At 39.6% G+C, this 14,582-nt stretch overlaps 1 protein-coding gene across 1 annotated transcript in view; it reads left to right on the top strand.

Annotated features, from left to right (window-relative positions):
- The window catches only part of RGS5 (regulator of G protein signaling 5), a 60,301-nt gene that overhangs the window by 27,327 nt on the left and 18,392 nt on the right, over nucleotides 1-14,582 (top strand). Inside the window, exons 2-3 of the mRNA XM_010373356.2 lie at nucleotides 7,453-7,563; nucleotides 14,176-14,237. Of these exons, the coding sequence (XP_010371658.1) occupies nucleotides 7,453-7,563; nucleotides 14,176-14,237 (173 nt within the window). The remainder of the gene's footprint in view (nucleotides 1-7,452; nucleotides 7,564-14,175; nucleotides 14,238-14,582) is intronic.

Below are 14,582 nucleotides of genomic sequence, written 5' to 3'. Positions count from 1 at the left end.
TCACCATATTGGTCAGGCTGGTCTCGAACTCCCGACCTCAGGTGATCCACCTGCCTTGCCCTCCCAAAGTGCTGGGATTACAGGCGTCAGCCACCGCACCCGGCCTGCATAGGCTTTTCTGTGTCCACCATGGTCCTAAGAAATTAAGTCAGCTTATTTAAACAAGAACCCTGGGAGACTTCCTAGTCTGTTACTGCAGGTTACTTGTGATGGTCCCTTACTGACAATGAGTTAACCTGGGGCGGTTGAGGTAACAGCTTGAACACAAAAATGAAAAGAGTTGTTGTTAAGACAATCTGCTGAAGGGAAATGTTCGAACGTATCAAGAGTTGAAAGGGTATAATAGATAAACGTTTTTTCTGTGAATATATTTGACACAAATGACATTGTCAGTTTCATCTTTTCAGCCATCTTATAGTTTGAAGGGGCTTATTATGTAATTACCAATATGAGCGAAAGCCTAAAACACTGCTAGGGAATGATTCACTTGTGTTTAGAAACAGAGCTGTCATTTCTGAAGTCATATCATAACAAATTACTACTACTATATATTCGTTAGCATTTTCTTCACCTTTTTATCATTTGGAGCACCTGAGGAGTATTTCATATTAACTAACCATAGAGTCATTTTCCATCATGTATCATGTATTAATTATATAAATCAAGTAAGAAAATAAATATGTTTTAACATGATGTCACACTGCATTACTAAACTCTTTCATATGCTGTTAAAGCACGAACAATGAGTGAATTTTCTGTAGTTCAAATTGAAGTCGGTTAATTCAGAAAAAGGGTAGATGGTAGATGCCAAAACAATAGATTCTTTCCACCACAATCACCTGGCACTGCCTTTTCCTGCAGTTAAAAGTCCATCTTGATTTTAGGGGCCATGCTGAGGATCCTGGCAAGTTGAGGATTTCAGTCCCAGAACTGAGCTGACTTTCCACTATCATATTCTTATACTTCCCCTAAGGGTTTTCAAGATCATCCATTACCCTGTCTCGGAGTCACCTACGAGGAGCAAACTCCATTGATCTAAAGTTTTAAATGAGCAGCCAGGGAGAAGGCTTTTCCAGCTTTCAACAAAATGGATCCCCCTTGACGGGCCCGCGCAGGGACCCTCTGGGCCCCTTTCCGTCTGTCAGTTTCTGCTAGGTTCTGCCTCTGAGATTAGTTCTCAGCTGCACGGAACTCAGAGGAGCTCCTCTCCTCTGGTCTCCAATTCGGCAAATGCCTTACTCTCGGCTGTAGACATTGATGACTAGTGAGTGTTTTAGAAGCTTGTGTTTATCTTTCCTGGGTATCTGTTCCAGACATGTTCTTTTTAGTCCGTGGAAAGAAGCTTCGTAGTGTTTCTTCAGAAGGAAGCAGCCTGGAACCGATCTGCTCTCTGCTTAGTTCTTTGCTAATGCTCACGCCTTCCCACGGCCAGCAGGGGGCATCTGAGACACGGATTTAAATTGCACTGAATTTAAACGGGATTATCCCATGTTAGTACACCTCTTTCGGAAATGTGTTGTAAAAATCTTGCCTTATGCTTCTCAACTTTCCTCCATCTCTTCTTCCTTCTCGTTCCTGACATATGTCTGGCGTCTACAGCGAAACCTGTTTGTGATTGCCAAAAGTCTTTCAACCACAGGAATAGCCTATGCCCCAGGGCTACTTCTGTTTCTTTTAAATCCTGAAAAATTATGGTCTCATAATTGATTCTTTTCAGATTGCTAGTGATTGCAATTATCCTCCCTGCCTCTTCTCATCAGCATATGTCCTATATAATATGAGGAACTAAATGCCTCACTTGACCATTCTCAATCTCTTTCAAGGACAGAAATTGAATTCACTTACTTTATAGTCATTTAATGGTGTTACCTCTGTCCAGTTAGCAAATTAGAGACATCTTAGTCCTCAGTGACTCATTCTAAGCTGCACTCCAATATTTCACCTACTCCACCCCAAAATGCAGCTTTACTATAACCTAGCAATTCAGTTCATTCATTCATTTGCTCATTCATCAATTTACATGGCAAATCTTTACTGAATGCTATTACATGCCAGGCCCTGTGCTAAGTGCTGAAGCTGTAATTGTGAACTAAACAGATGTTCACTCTGCTCTTGGGGACCTGACACTTTAATGGGAACGATAGACAATATTCGCCTATACATATACATATGGAGATATAAATGCAAATTGAAAAATGCCATGAATGAAAAATTCAGACGGCTCTGAGAATATATTAGGAGCAGTCTTTAGGTATATAATGTCTCCCATTGCACATTGGGAAGTTAGGGCTCCTTGAGGTTAGAGTCTATGTTCTTTTATTTATTCGTTTAGAAACGGAGTCTCACTCTGTTGTCCAGGCTGGAGTGCAGCGGCATGATCTTGGCTTACTGCAACCTCTGCCTCCTGGGTTCAAGCAATTCTCTGCCTCAGCTTCCTGAGTAGCTGGGATTACAGGCACCTGCCACCACGCTTGGCTAATTTTTTTTGTATTTTCAGTAGAGATGGGGTTTCACTATCTTGGCCAGGCTGGTCTTGAATGCCTGACCTCATGATCCAACCTCCTCAGCCTCCCAAAGTGCTGGGATTACAGGCATGAGCGACTGTGCCCAGCCTGTGTTCTTTTGTTTTTATACTCCACCTACCTTCATCAATGATTGGAAAAATATCTGCTATACAGTTTACATGTATGTGTTTTATATTCAATTGTTCCAAGTGGCTCTGAAGTGAGAAACAACTCGGTAACCCTTGAAACACCTAGTATAAGACTTTATATATAATTGGTTCTTCACACATTCTGGTGGAATATATTTCTCAAAATTTAACTATGTTTCTGTTTTTAGTGATTGCTTGTGCCAGTTTTCCACACTTAGGCATCTTAAGGTGATAACCCACTAAATTCACGCACTAGCAGGAAGGACCGAGGTGGTCCATGGCCTTTTGAATTTTGACTTCCCAGTCAGGCAGCATACCCACACAGGGAGCAGATTTAAAATTGCACAGCCCCAGAATTATTCAAATCATTTTCAGTTTGAAATCACTAGTGTGAGTCATCTAGACAAAGAATTATCTTCCTCTGAGCCTTTAATTAAACTTTTACTCAAGCATTTTCAATTGATTTTATTTCAAAACAAGTTTTTCTTTGTAAAACAAAAGAATAACAGGAGGAGGAGAGATGAGAGGAGATAAAAATAGCTTCTTGTTAACTAGCATTAACGTAATGTGGCCAGGAGAAAATGTCTAGGGTGCAGTCAAATAGAGCCCGAGACCGAGCATGAAATTGTAAACAAGTTAGAAAATTATCTTCTCTGGGTAGTGTTGTTTTTGATGTTAAGTTAATGTCAGATACATTCAAGTTTATCTATGAAGGGAAAATAGTTTGGTAGGCTGGCGCTATTGTTTTGTTTGAATTTTTCATTTGGTTTGCTTCATTTTCATATGTTTGTGAGTCTATGGTAGGGAGGAAAGGGAAAGGGGGGATGAAATAATATTCCAGGAATTCTTGAGGAGAGAAACAAATCCAACATTACTTAGTCTTGTGAAAAAAGTGCGATGTTTAAAGTGGTTTGAACTTCAGCATTTGTCAACTCCTTGGCCTTTAAACTTTACTGTCGTATGAGCAGAAATGCAATAATGCTATTCATTCCCTGAATAACGAACTCTTAATTAAATTTAATGGACTTCACAACTTAAATACTCTTAACTTTGTAATGCTCTGTACTTGAGCCTATACCAAGCCAGACATTGAAGCCATAGAAAGAAGTGTTTTCCAAAGCACTGAATATCTTTTCTCCCTTACATCTCCAGGGCAAATATGAGGAAAAGAGTAACCTGATGTTCTGGTATGTTTGTCTGCTCTGAGGAAATGGAACATGATTTTCTCTAGGCAATGTTGTAAATGATAGTTGATTTCTAGATCATTCCACAAAAAACTCTATTTAAGCAGTGATATAGATAAAATAGTAGTAGGGCTCTGATTCATCCTGGTTTTAAAAGGATTTTGTGGCATGTCTTGAGCATGTAACTACCATTTATAAATGGTGTTTTCACAGAAGGTGCATCCTGAAATAGTAAAAGAAAATGTGAGATACATTGAGTTCATATGATAGGATGCCACTTCTTTACATACAGAGTCTTTGAAAGGCACCTTTCTATAGTTTTATCTCGTTTGTTTTCATACCAACTTTGCTGCAAGCTAGGTACTGTATAGAGGTCCCTCCAACATCCATCCCTCTATCTAGAAGGGAGACAGAGTAAGTTCATTTAATTGGCTTTCTGCTCTCTCACGTTTCACCCTTTTGCAGTACAGACTACTTTTACATCCCTTCAAATAACACGCACCCACCCTTCTGTCTGGAAAGCTCATTCTTTTCTAGCCCAACTGACTGACTGCTACTCATTCTCTAGTTCCACCTTTGCCTCCTCTGAGAAGTTTCCCCTGATTTGCCCTTGTGGACACTAGTGCTCCTCCACCAGAGCTCTGCTGCTTTCTGGACAGTCTGTCTTTAAGCACCTGTTTGTGATTGTTTCCACATGTAAGACCTCTCCAGGTTAAAAGCACCTTGAAAGCAAGGAACAAACTTAATGGTGTTTGTATATTTACTGCATACTGCCAGACACAGTAAACATGACCAATGAGTAAATCAGTAAGGAATCAATGAATTAAGTAACTAATAATTCTTTTACATACATTCAATTTCTTTGTTCTAATTATCCCTTAATCTCCAACTATTATTCTTGCATCAGGAAATCAAACACAAATATGTTTCTGCCTTTTACAAAAGCAAAAAGTTCAAATAGAGCAAGAGATAGAAAAAAAAGGAACTAAAGTTGAGAGGGGGAATAAAGTTAAAATCAAAAGGACCAACCGAACAGAAACCTAAACATGAGAGACTTTCATTACATCATTGTCATCTAAATATTGGTGAGTGGACTATTGGGTCAAGGTTGAAACTGCAAAGAGTTGCAGCATGCATTCCACAGATGTACAGGAAGGGAGGGACCTATGGAGCCAGGAGGACATGGATTATGGCTGAAGTTTTTCATGGACTGGGCGGGATACTGTGTCCTAGTGCACCTTGCATCTCTGACTGTAATACTGCACATTAGCCAGCAGAGGGCAGCCAAAAATATTGCATGCATTTCTCCTCCCCACTTAATGTTTTCTTCATTTTTCAGATAAATATAAAATTGGCAATTCTTGTCCCCAGAGGTAGAATATAGAAGGTTGTGGGTGTAGTAACTCCTTAGTAACTTGCAGGAAATTTTTTGTATGTTTCAATGTAATGTTCGAAGCTAGGGAACATGGGTGGTGGGTTGGAAAAATGTGTAGTTAGAACTAACTTTGAAGAAGCCGTGTTCTATGCCAAATGCTGTGCTAAGTGACTCATATGCATTCGTGTATTTAATCATCTCAAAAAGTCTTAGGATATACTATTTTATCAGTCCCAATTTCTAGGCAAAAGAAGTAAACATTAGATAATTTAAGTAATTTGCGACGCCTGGAATTAAAGCAACACTTAATCTAAATCACAATGTTATATAAGCTCCCTCAGCAGAACAGTCCCAGTTTTTACCCTGATGTCATGATGAGCTTGATCTGAGGTACTGTGGGACCTGAGTTGGCTTTAGTCAGTGAGAGGGTCTTAGGGAAAGAATGAAAGCAGAATGAAATGAAAAGGAAATGACACTGTAGAGATGACTACATCTAAAACATAGTTTTCAAAACCTTATTTACTAGCCTAAAGGAAAATATGTTATGATAATTAGGTATTTGTGGGGTTTTTATAAGTTACTACAGTAGGTCTCCTTACATTTTTCTTCCCAATATCCATAACTGCGAATCTTAGGCATTTACTTAAATTGCCTCATCACTGCTTCCTCTTTTGCCTCCTTTGCCTCCTCTGAGAAGTTCCCCCTGATTTGCCCTTGTGGACACTTGTGCTCCTCCGCCAGAGCCCTGCTGCTTTCTGGACAGTCTGTCTTTAAGCACCTGTTTGTGACTGTTTCCACATCTAAGACCTCTCCAGGCTAAAAGTACCTTGAAAGCAAGGAGCAAACCTAATGGTGTTTGTATAATTACTGCAGACTGCCCGACACAGTAAACATGACCAATGAGTAAATCAGGAAGTGAACAATCCCTGTGAACAAATGAGGAAAGTATGTATACAGTAGTAAAATCTTATTTGGCCACCATGTGAACTTCACCACATCTTTTTAAGACTTTGGTTATGATTAGCATTGACTGAGAGGTAAATGTTAGCAGATTTGTAAGGAACAAAATCCAGATGTTTTTAGTTCACTTTGGCAAATATTTTTAAATGTTTACTATGTTGCCAAGCATTGTGCTAGGCACAGGGGTTAAAAGGTATTTAAGACTAAATTCCTACCATCAAAAAGTTCTCATATCCAAGTTGAGAAATAGAAATGTAAGTCAATGACCATAATGCAATATGATGAAGCATCTCTTAAAAGCATAGGTAAGCAAGTGCTAAGGTGACCGGGAAAGGGTAGCTTTTTGGGTCTCCCAATATTCAACAGCTTGTCCTATGGATTAATATTTAATATTTGCCTGGTGCTTTTCTAGTTTAGAATTATGATAAAGTGATGGATAGATTAGGTTAGTTTTAAAACTGAGCATGAAAATAGTTGCATCCTGTGATGGAGGAGTACACAGAATTCTGACCATATCTACTCACTAAAATACTGAAGATACAAAGAAGTAGTAAATTCTGCTATAGTTTGTCGTTTGGCAATTAGTACTCATTTATCAAGGCTCAGTGCACATAAGATAGACAGCCATAGGGAACAATGGATAAGGAGTCGAAAACAAAAATTTTATAGAGAAATAAATAATCAAGTAGAATTATTTAATCTTATAGCTGGAAATGGCTCAAAAACCATCTAAAATGATGGATAACTTCATTATTTTACAGATGAGGGAACTGAAGTCTGGCAGTAAAAAGTGATCATTTTTTCCAAATGTCATATATCTAATAATAATGAGGACCAGAGCCCTCAGAAGACTAGCAGGCAATGCATGAGGAGTTCTACCTGGGAGCTCTAGCATCAGACAGCTTGGGCTCACATCTGTCTCCACCAAATACTGGCTGGTTATCTTAAGTTATTTAAACTCCTTTCATTCGGTGACCTCATCTGCGAAATGGAAATAATACTATAGTATCTGCAGACATAAAATGAGAGAACACATGTAAAGCAATAATGAGGATTAAAATGTAGTGCAAATTAATGAAGGACATACTAAGAGCTTGGTAAATGCTATTTATTAGAACTTACATATTCTAATTTCTGCATTAGTATTCTTTCTGCCACAAGAAAATACAAGTGAAATGGGATTTTGTTCATTTTTGTTTCTCTGACACAGGAAGAAATCTTTTTTTAAAATCTGTATGCACATGTGGTGTCCTCATTTCCCCTTGTGTCTCTTCTTTCAGGGCCAAGGAGATTAAGATCAAGTTGGGAATTCTCCTCCAGAAGCCAGACTCAGTTGGTGACATTGTCATTCCCTACAATGAGAAGCCGGAGAAACCAGCCAAGACCCATAAGTGAGTCATGAATATGGATTCCGCTTATTTCCTCCAGAGGATGGCTATTTTTCAAGTGTTTAGCACCATTCCTCATCTGTAGAATTACCTCCTTCAATTACTCATTAAGGATCTTAAGAGCCCTCAGAGGATTGGTTTGCAAAGAAGCTCTTTTTTTTTCTTAACTGTCTCATGTCTGGAGCATCTTATTGAATACAGGCAGAATACTTAAAAAATAAAAGATAGGACTCTGCCTTATTTTTGAGAGACAGACATACTTATAAAACAGACAGACCATACTTATAAAATGATACCAGCCACTACTGCAGTGTGGTAAAAATACCTGCTCATTTACTGCCTTGGTAACCACTCCTGATCCAGTTAATTATGAGCCCTGGATGCTTACGTGCTGATGAACTATCTAAAGCTGCTTCCTCAGCAGGAGGATGTGAGAACATTGCCCTCAGGAAGATACTAAGGACAAGGCAGACAATTTCAGCCTTATCCTTACTTCTCCAAGATAGTGCCCCTCAAGGTCCAACAGAGGAACAAAGTCTGTTACTTAAGTGAAGAACGAACACTTGACTAGCTATTTCTATTTAATGTACACCAGGTATTTTTCCCAATTCATAAATTCGTATTCTTGATTGAATTTCTGCAGTCCTCCCTCATCCCCATTCTCCTCTCCCTACATAATCCTCCTGTCAATTCAGGCATCCTAGGGAACTATTACTTCTAAAGAGTCGTGATGTTATGGCAGTGAATCCAGGTCTTACGGTGTGCATTGGCCCTGTTTTAACTCAGGAACATGACTCCCAGCATTCCCATTGTTCCTTATCATCCCTGCTAGCTGCAGAGGCTGTCGCTACCTAGACAGATACACTCCATCTTCCCGTTAAAACAGAGATACCCAGGAACATCAAGAAAGGAAAATGGGAAGAAGAAAAGGCCAAGGCATTCAAATTCCTTCACTGTTATGTTAGAGCTTTGAGGATATCACAGAAGTGTGGTAAAAATATATTAGTCCCTTTAACCTCCATTTCTCTTTTTAAATGGAGTATTTGTGTAAATTGGTCAGCCTGTCCTTTGTCCAAATGACCTCAACTTAATATAGCTGGATTGATTGGGAGATAAAGATATGAATTATTCTTTTTCTTTTTTAAATCTTTTTCCATTTTTTTATTACTTCAAAGTGATTCTAAACAGGAAGTGAGGCATAATTGAGTTTTCTGCATTTGAAAAGGAGAAGGTAATTCAGTGTGGAGCAGCAGGCACCAAGCGGTAGTGGAGAATAAGAACCACATTTCGTAGCAGCAACAGATCAAAACATCTATTTTGAAGTAAACAATATGACAATTTATTGATCTGTTGGAATTAACTTTAAGAAAATAGAGTTCTACATTTCCTGCTTTAAATCTCTACTTTAACATTCACATAGACCCTTAAACTGTTGGGGTTAAAAGGGATTCAGAGAGAAGCTGTTTTGGAAGAAACCCTGGGGCTGACCATTTATTGGATTATTTACTTCTCTTGTCTTTCATCCTCTTTCTTCCTCCAGAAGCCTAAATTGTTTTGGAAAAATTCCTTCATCTCCCTAGAGAATAATTCTGTGTCTATTACATTTTCAACAGTGACCAATAAAAAAGTTTCCCACTCTTTTCTGAATCCGTAAACCCCATCCCACCTCCTCATGTTTGGCAACTTTCTATGCCATTTATCTGACAGGAAATACTGTGTTCCGCATAAGCTCCATCTCTCTATCTCTTCTCTCACTTTAAAATTTCTCTGTATTTTTAACTCACGTTCTTCTTTCAGAGGGGAAAATAATTCTTCTCTTGATTGGAGGTTGTTTTTTTTTTTTTTTTTTTTTTTTGAGGCGGAGTCTCGCTCTGTCGCCCAGGCTGGAGTGCAGTGGCGCAATCTCGGCTCACTGCAAGCTCTGCCTCCCGGGTTCACGCCATTCTCCTGCCTCAGCCTCCCGAGTAGCTGGGACTACAGGCGCCCGCCACCTCACCCGGCTAGTTTTTTGTATTTTTAGTAGAGACGGGGTTTCACCATGTTAGCCAGGATGGTCTCGATCTCCTGACCTCGTGATCCGCCCGTCTCGGCCTCCCAAAGTGCTGGGATTACAGGCTTGAGCCACCGCGCCCGGCCTGATTGGAGGTATTTTTAACCCCTCTCATATTCTTTGGGTTACTGACATCAGTAAAATCCGTTTTTTAAAAAGCATTTTCTATTTTTTAACATGTAGTTTTGAATTCTCATTTTTTTAAAAAAATGGACCATTGAGAAAAACAGAAATCAGTGCTTATATTCCTACCCCCTAAACACAGCTCTGTTCCCCTTTTTGCAGTTTTAGTTGCCCTTTTGCTCTGTGGACCCTCTTCCCTTAGGAACAAACAGGTGCCCATGTCCCATGCTGAAAAATTCTCTCCCCGCCTTTCTCTCTTTCTGCTTCTCTACCTTCCTCTTACTTTATTGGCTAACTGTAGAAAGAGAAGTCTGTACTCATGGCTTTCAGTCTTTTCTGTATCTCCTTATTATCCAGCTTCAACCTTACTACCTCACCCGAACTAAGGCCCCATCTGTGACTTGTCTGCAGCATTTGATGGCTCACCAGTTGACCTACTCTTTTTTTTTTTTTTGAGATGGAGTTTGCTATTTCACCCAGGCTGGAGTGCAATGGCACGATCTCGGCTCACTGCAACCTCTGCCTCCCGGGTTCAAGCGATTCTCCTGCCTCAGCCTTCCGAGTAGCTGGGATTACAGACATGCGCCACCACGCCCGGCTAATTTTGTATTTTTTAGCAGAGACGGGTTTCTCCATGTTGGTCAGGCCGGTCTCGAACTCCCGACCTCAGGTGATCCACCCGCCTCAGCCTCCCAAAGTGCTGGGATTACAGGCGTGAGCCACTGCACCCGGCCCAGTTGACCTACTCTTAAAACTCTCTTCTTTGACTTCTAGTCCTGCATTCCCCTCCTGCCTTCTCTTTCTCTAAGTGCTCCCACTGTTGCTCACCCTCTGGATGTGAGCATTCCTTAAGGCTCCGCTGTAGGTCCTCCCAAGAAACAATAGACAACATTAATCAACCACATAGGTTTAGTTTGTGATAACTGTTATCATGGCTTACAATATCATCAATTGTAAAATGTTAGGAGCTGATATAGATATTCGTGTAGTTTATTTTATATTATAAATGTCTCCCTTTCCCCTGCCTATGTCAGCGATTTTTAACCCCTTTTTCTGGTTTATTGTTGTAGTGATCATTTTATACTAAAGAATGACCTCCGCACATAAACAGTACCTAGCCTGTGCTAGTGGAAAACAGTTACAGAAAGCTGTCCTGCGTACGCTCACCTGGTTAGAGTGAGCCTGGTTGTGAAGACTAAGGACCTATGCACAATTTCAGGCCTGCATATGGATGTCAAAAAATGACATGTTTTACTTGTTCTTAAGTCTGTATGCCCAACCATGGTGCCCAGGTCACCACTGGTTATCAGGTAAGGGCTCAATCCATGCTCATAAACTTGAACCTGGTCGTGAGCAGACTGCACTGTCAGGCAGGAAGGGAGAGGGGACATCTAATTCACAGTAAAAATACTTGAATTTTCTTTTCCTTGTTAAGAGCATCAATATGTAAGAACATTTTTAAGACATTTAAGTATGTGCCAGGCACTGCACAGATTAAAAATCAAAACAAAATGAAAACCAAAAACAAACAAAAAACCCACCACAGGCACTTGAGGTTATAGCTAGTAAGTGCCAGCATTGCCAATAGCAGTAATAATGGTTCTTGGGACTGGTCATTAAAATCTGAGTTTGGTGTTATTTGTGGCTTTCATAAACCAGGCTAACTCAGGACAAAACCGTCATTCATTTACTTATTAATCTGACACACATTTATTGCAAAGTGGATCGATACACCATGGGATAGGGTGGAATGGGAAAAGTTCTCTGTGCATGACAACCTATACCCTTTCATTGCCATGTGAGAGATTCAGTGAGTAAAAGCAGTAAGAGTAGAGCAAAAAGAGAGACAGTGCCTCCAGCAGAGATGGCCACTTCCTGGGCCAGGTGGCATTTACACTAGGCATTACAAAACATGTGGTTAATCATCTCTACAAATGTTTATTTTGAGTTTCATTTGAAATAGCTTCCTCTCTCTCCCCCACACTCCCACACATAGAAACTCCATACCCATTCTCTGTGGTCAGCTATGACCTTGCAAACCAGGACATTTATTGGCCATTTAGATCTGCATCTATCTTGTTTCCAATGAAGTCAGACCTAATGAGGACTCGCAAATTCTGAGAATAAGGACAGGATGAACCTCTGTTAACTCCTAGGCTGGTAATCAAAACACTGGGCTTCATGCTGTGGGGGATGTGTCCTACTTGACTGTGCCCTTAAATCAATTTGAACCAATTTCACCCCTAAGCAGGCTCTGCGCATTTCCTTTTCAGGAATTTAATCTTGGCTGTGATGTGCTGCTGTTATTGACCATTAGCCTGGTTCCAACAAGACCATTTGGGACAAATCAGATTGGATAACATGCTTAAGTTTGGTGCACCTGCTCATGTCATTTCTTCTTCCTTTGCTCCTCTATACTAACCAGAGGAAAAGTGGGGTGGGAAAGTGATTTCATTTAATGAGAATATTTATAAAATCAGGAGATCCTGTGAGTAAACCAGCCTTCCTCTTGCTCTGAGCTACTTTCTTTTGTCTAATAATTTAATGTCCTGCCGCTTCTGTGAACAATGAATAGGGACTTGGTGAGTGTCTATTATGTGCAAAACATTGAACCTACTATAGTGAAGAATGTAAGATGTGTAAGACCTTGTGCTAAACATGTAGGTATGAAATAATATGCACATAAAACAGTTCTCCACCTGCAGTAATATAAAAGAGCCAAGGTGAGTTATTGACCTCTAGTAGACAGGTCCTTTTCTGGTTAGAAATCAAATGAACAAGAATGCTATAGAGACATACTTATAATTACCCTGTTCCTGACATTTTCTTTTCTTCTTGTGATCCTTTATACTAGCCAGAGGAAATGGGAAGAGGGATGGGTAGCTCATGTGTCAGAAATACATTTCTGAGGCATTAGTATATTTTCCATCTACGATGCCTGTGTTTCTAGCCAGGAAAACAGAAACCACCCAAGATTATTTCACAAGGTTTGTTACCCTCAATTTGGCAAGTTTAACTTGCAAAGATTGAACACATAAAATTTTATGAAAAATCATATAATCAGGACTCAAAACCTATGCATGTTCTGCAATGAGGAATAGAGAAGTAAAGGGATTATTCATAATACTTTAGCCCAAACCTACTGCCGTCTTGGACTCCTTACATAAATAAAGTGAGGCTGATTCTGCACCTGGGACAGCAAAATGAAAAGTAGAACAAGCAACTGTCATTTCAACCAAAGCTACTAATCTGAATAATTAACCCGCCCCAAAATATCATTGTATAAAAACCTGAAGCAGGAATTTTTTTTGATTGCCTGGCCAGTTGATAAACAAATTAAGAACTAAGGAAATTCCAGTTTAGGAAAAACACCTGAATTGGCCTTACTATTCTAGTAAATGCTTTGTCAGTCTGTTTTGATTTGACAACGAAGAATTCACATCATAATGCAAGAGTTCGAGCCAGGTGAGCCGAAGAGTGTGCAGTCAGCCATTTTTCCCAGACAATACCAGCTCCACTTGACACATCCTGCTGTGAGAGAAAAATTGGTGGTTGAGATGAAATAGCTGCAGGGTTTCTGCATACATAAATGTTAAAATAGAAACAGCCTAAGGAGAAATTATATGTTGGCTATAACCTTCTCCTTTTGAGTCAGCATCTCGAGCATTTGTGTGTAACATTTCAATTCAGGATATATTAACAACTCTTTTTTTTTTTTCTTAATTAGACAGAGCAAATCTTTTTTAAAAAGTCTGATCCTGTTCTAAGTGGGTAAGAAAAATGCACCTACGTTTTTTTACATGTAAATTTGCTATGATCACAATCCCAACGTAAGGAAAGTGTTATACACTCGTATCTTCCACTAGCCTTAATTAGACGGCTTTGGGATGTGGATGTGGAACCCCAATGCCCGCTGCTGATTCAGTTAGGTGGTTAACATGAAGTATTGATGAGGCAGAAAACAGGAGTTCAATCTCTGTAATGGGACAACTAGATTTCATGAAGTTATATTTGGAAAAAAGACCACAATTGGAACAACTTTCATGGGATATATAAGAATATCAATTCAGGAAAACCAGAAGGAGAAAATAGGAATGAATCAAAATAGAAAGAAAAAAAAAAAGAAAAAAAGAGAGAATATATTTTAAAAAAAAGAATATCAAGACACAACTTAATGTCAAACAAACTCTACTTTTAAAAAGGGAAAGACCTAACCAAAATGTTCAAAAAAGATGAAGATATGCAATAAAGATGTATGAAAGCAAACCCAGCTCATCAAACCCAATTGTTAGAGAGAAAATAACTCAAACTTCCTTATCCTGAGGATAGACCAGCAGTCATGTCATTTCCATCTAAGAGAAACAGGAAGTAGTTACTGCTGGTACATGTGCTTCAATGCCTACTTATGCCATACCCCTTTTCTCTCCTTGTAATTGATGTAGACCCTCGCTGGACGAGGCCCTGCAGTGGCGTGATTCCCTGGACAAACTCCTGCAGAACAACTGTAAGTTTCCATTGTTTTTTTAAATAAAGGTCAGGTTAGGGACAGAAACAAAAAACACTTTTGTGTTACCTGTGTTCTTCTTCCCCAATTTTGACACTTATTCAATTTTTGAAGGTGGTATCAATAAGGGAAGGGGGCTGCGGGTATATGATTATCCAGTTCACAAGAAAAGGAGGGTCTGCGACACTACGGGGGAATGTGAACATAAGGTGTTCTGAAGACTCATGATTGCAATTGTGTTCCCATCTGTCCTGCTTACTTGCGTGAGCCGGAACACGTGGCTTGACCTCCTCAACATTCTCATCAGTAAAATAGAGAAACTACAGTTTTCTGACTTAGCTTCAT

This window comes from Rhinopithecus roxellana, chromosome 8, assembly GCF_007565055.1.
Source record: "Rhinopithecus roxellana isolate Shanxi Qingling chromosome 8, ASM756505v1, whole genome shotgun sequence".
NCBI classification, from domain to species: domain Eukaryota; kingdom Metazoa; phylum Chordata; class Mammalia; order Primates; family Cercopithecidae; genus Rhinopithecus; species Rhinopithecus roxellana.
This window is presented reverse-complemented; position numbering and strand designations above follow the sequence as displayed.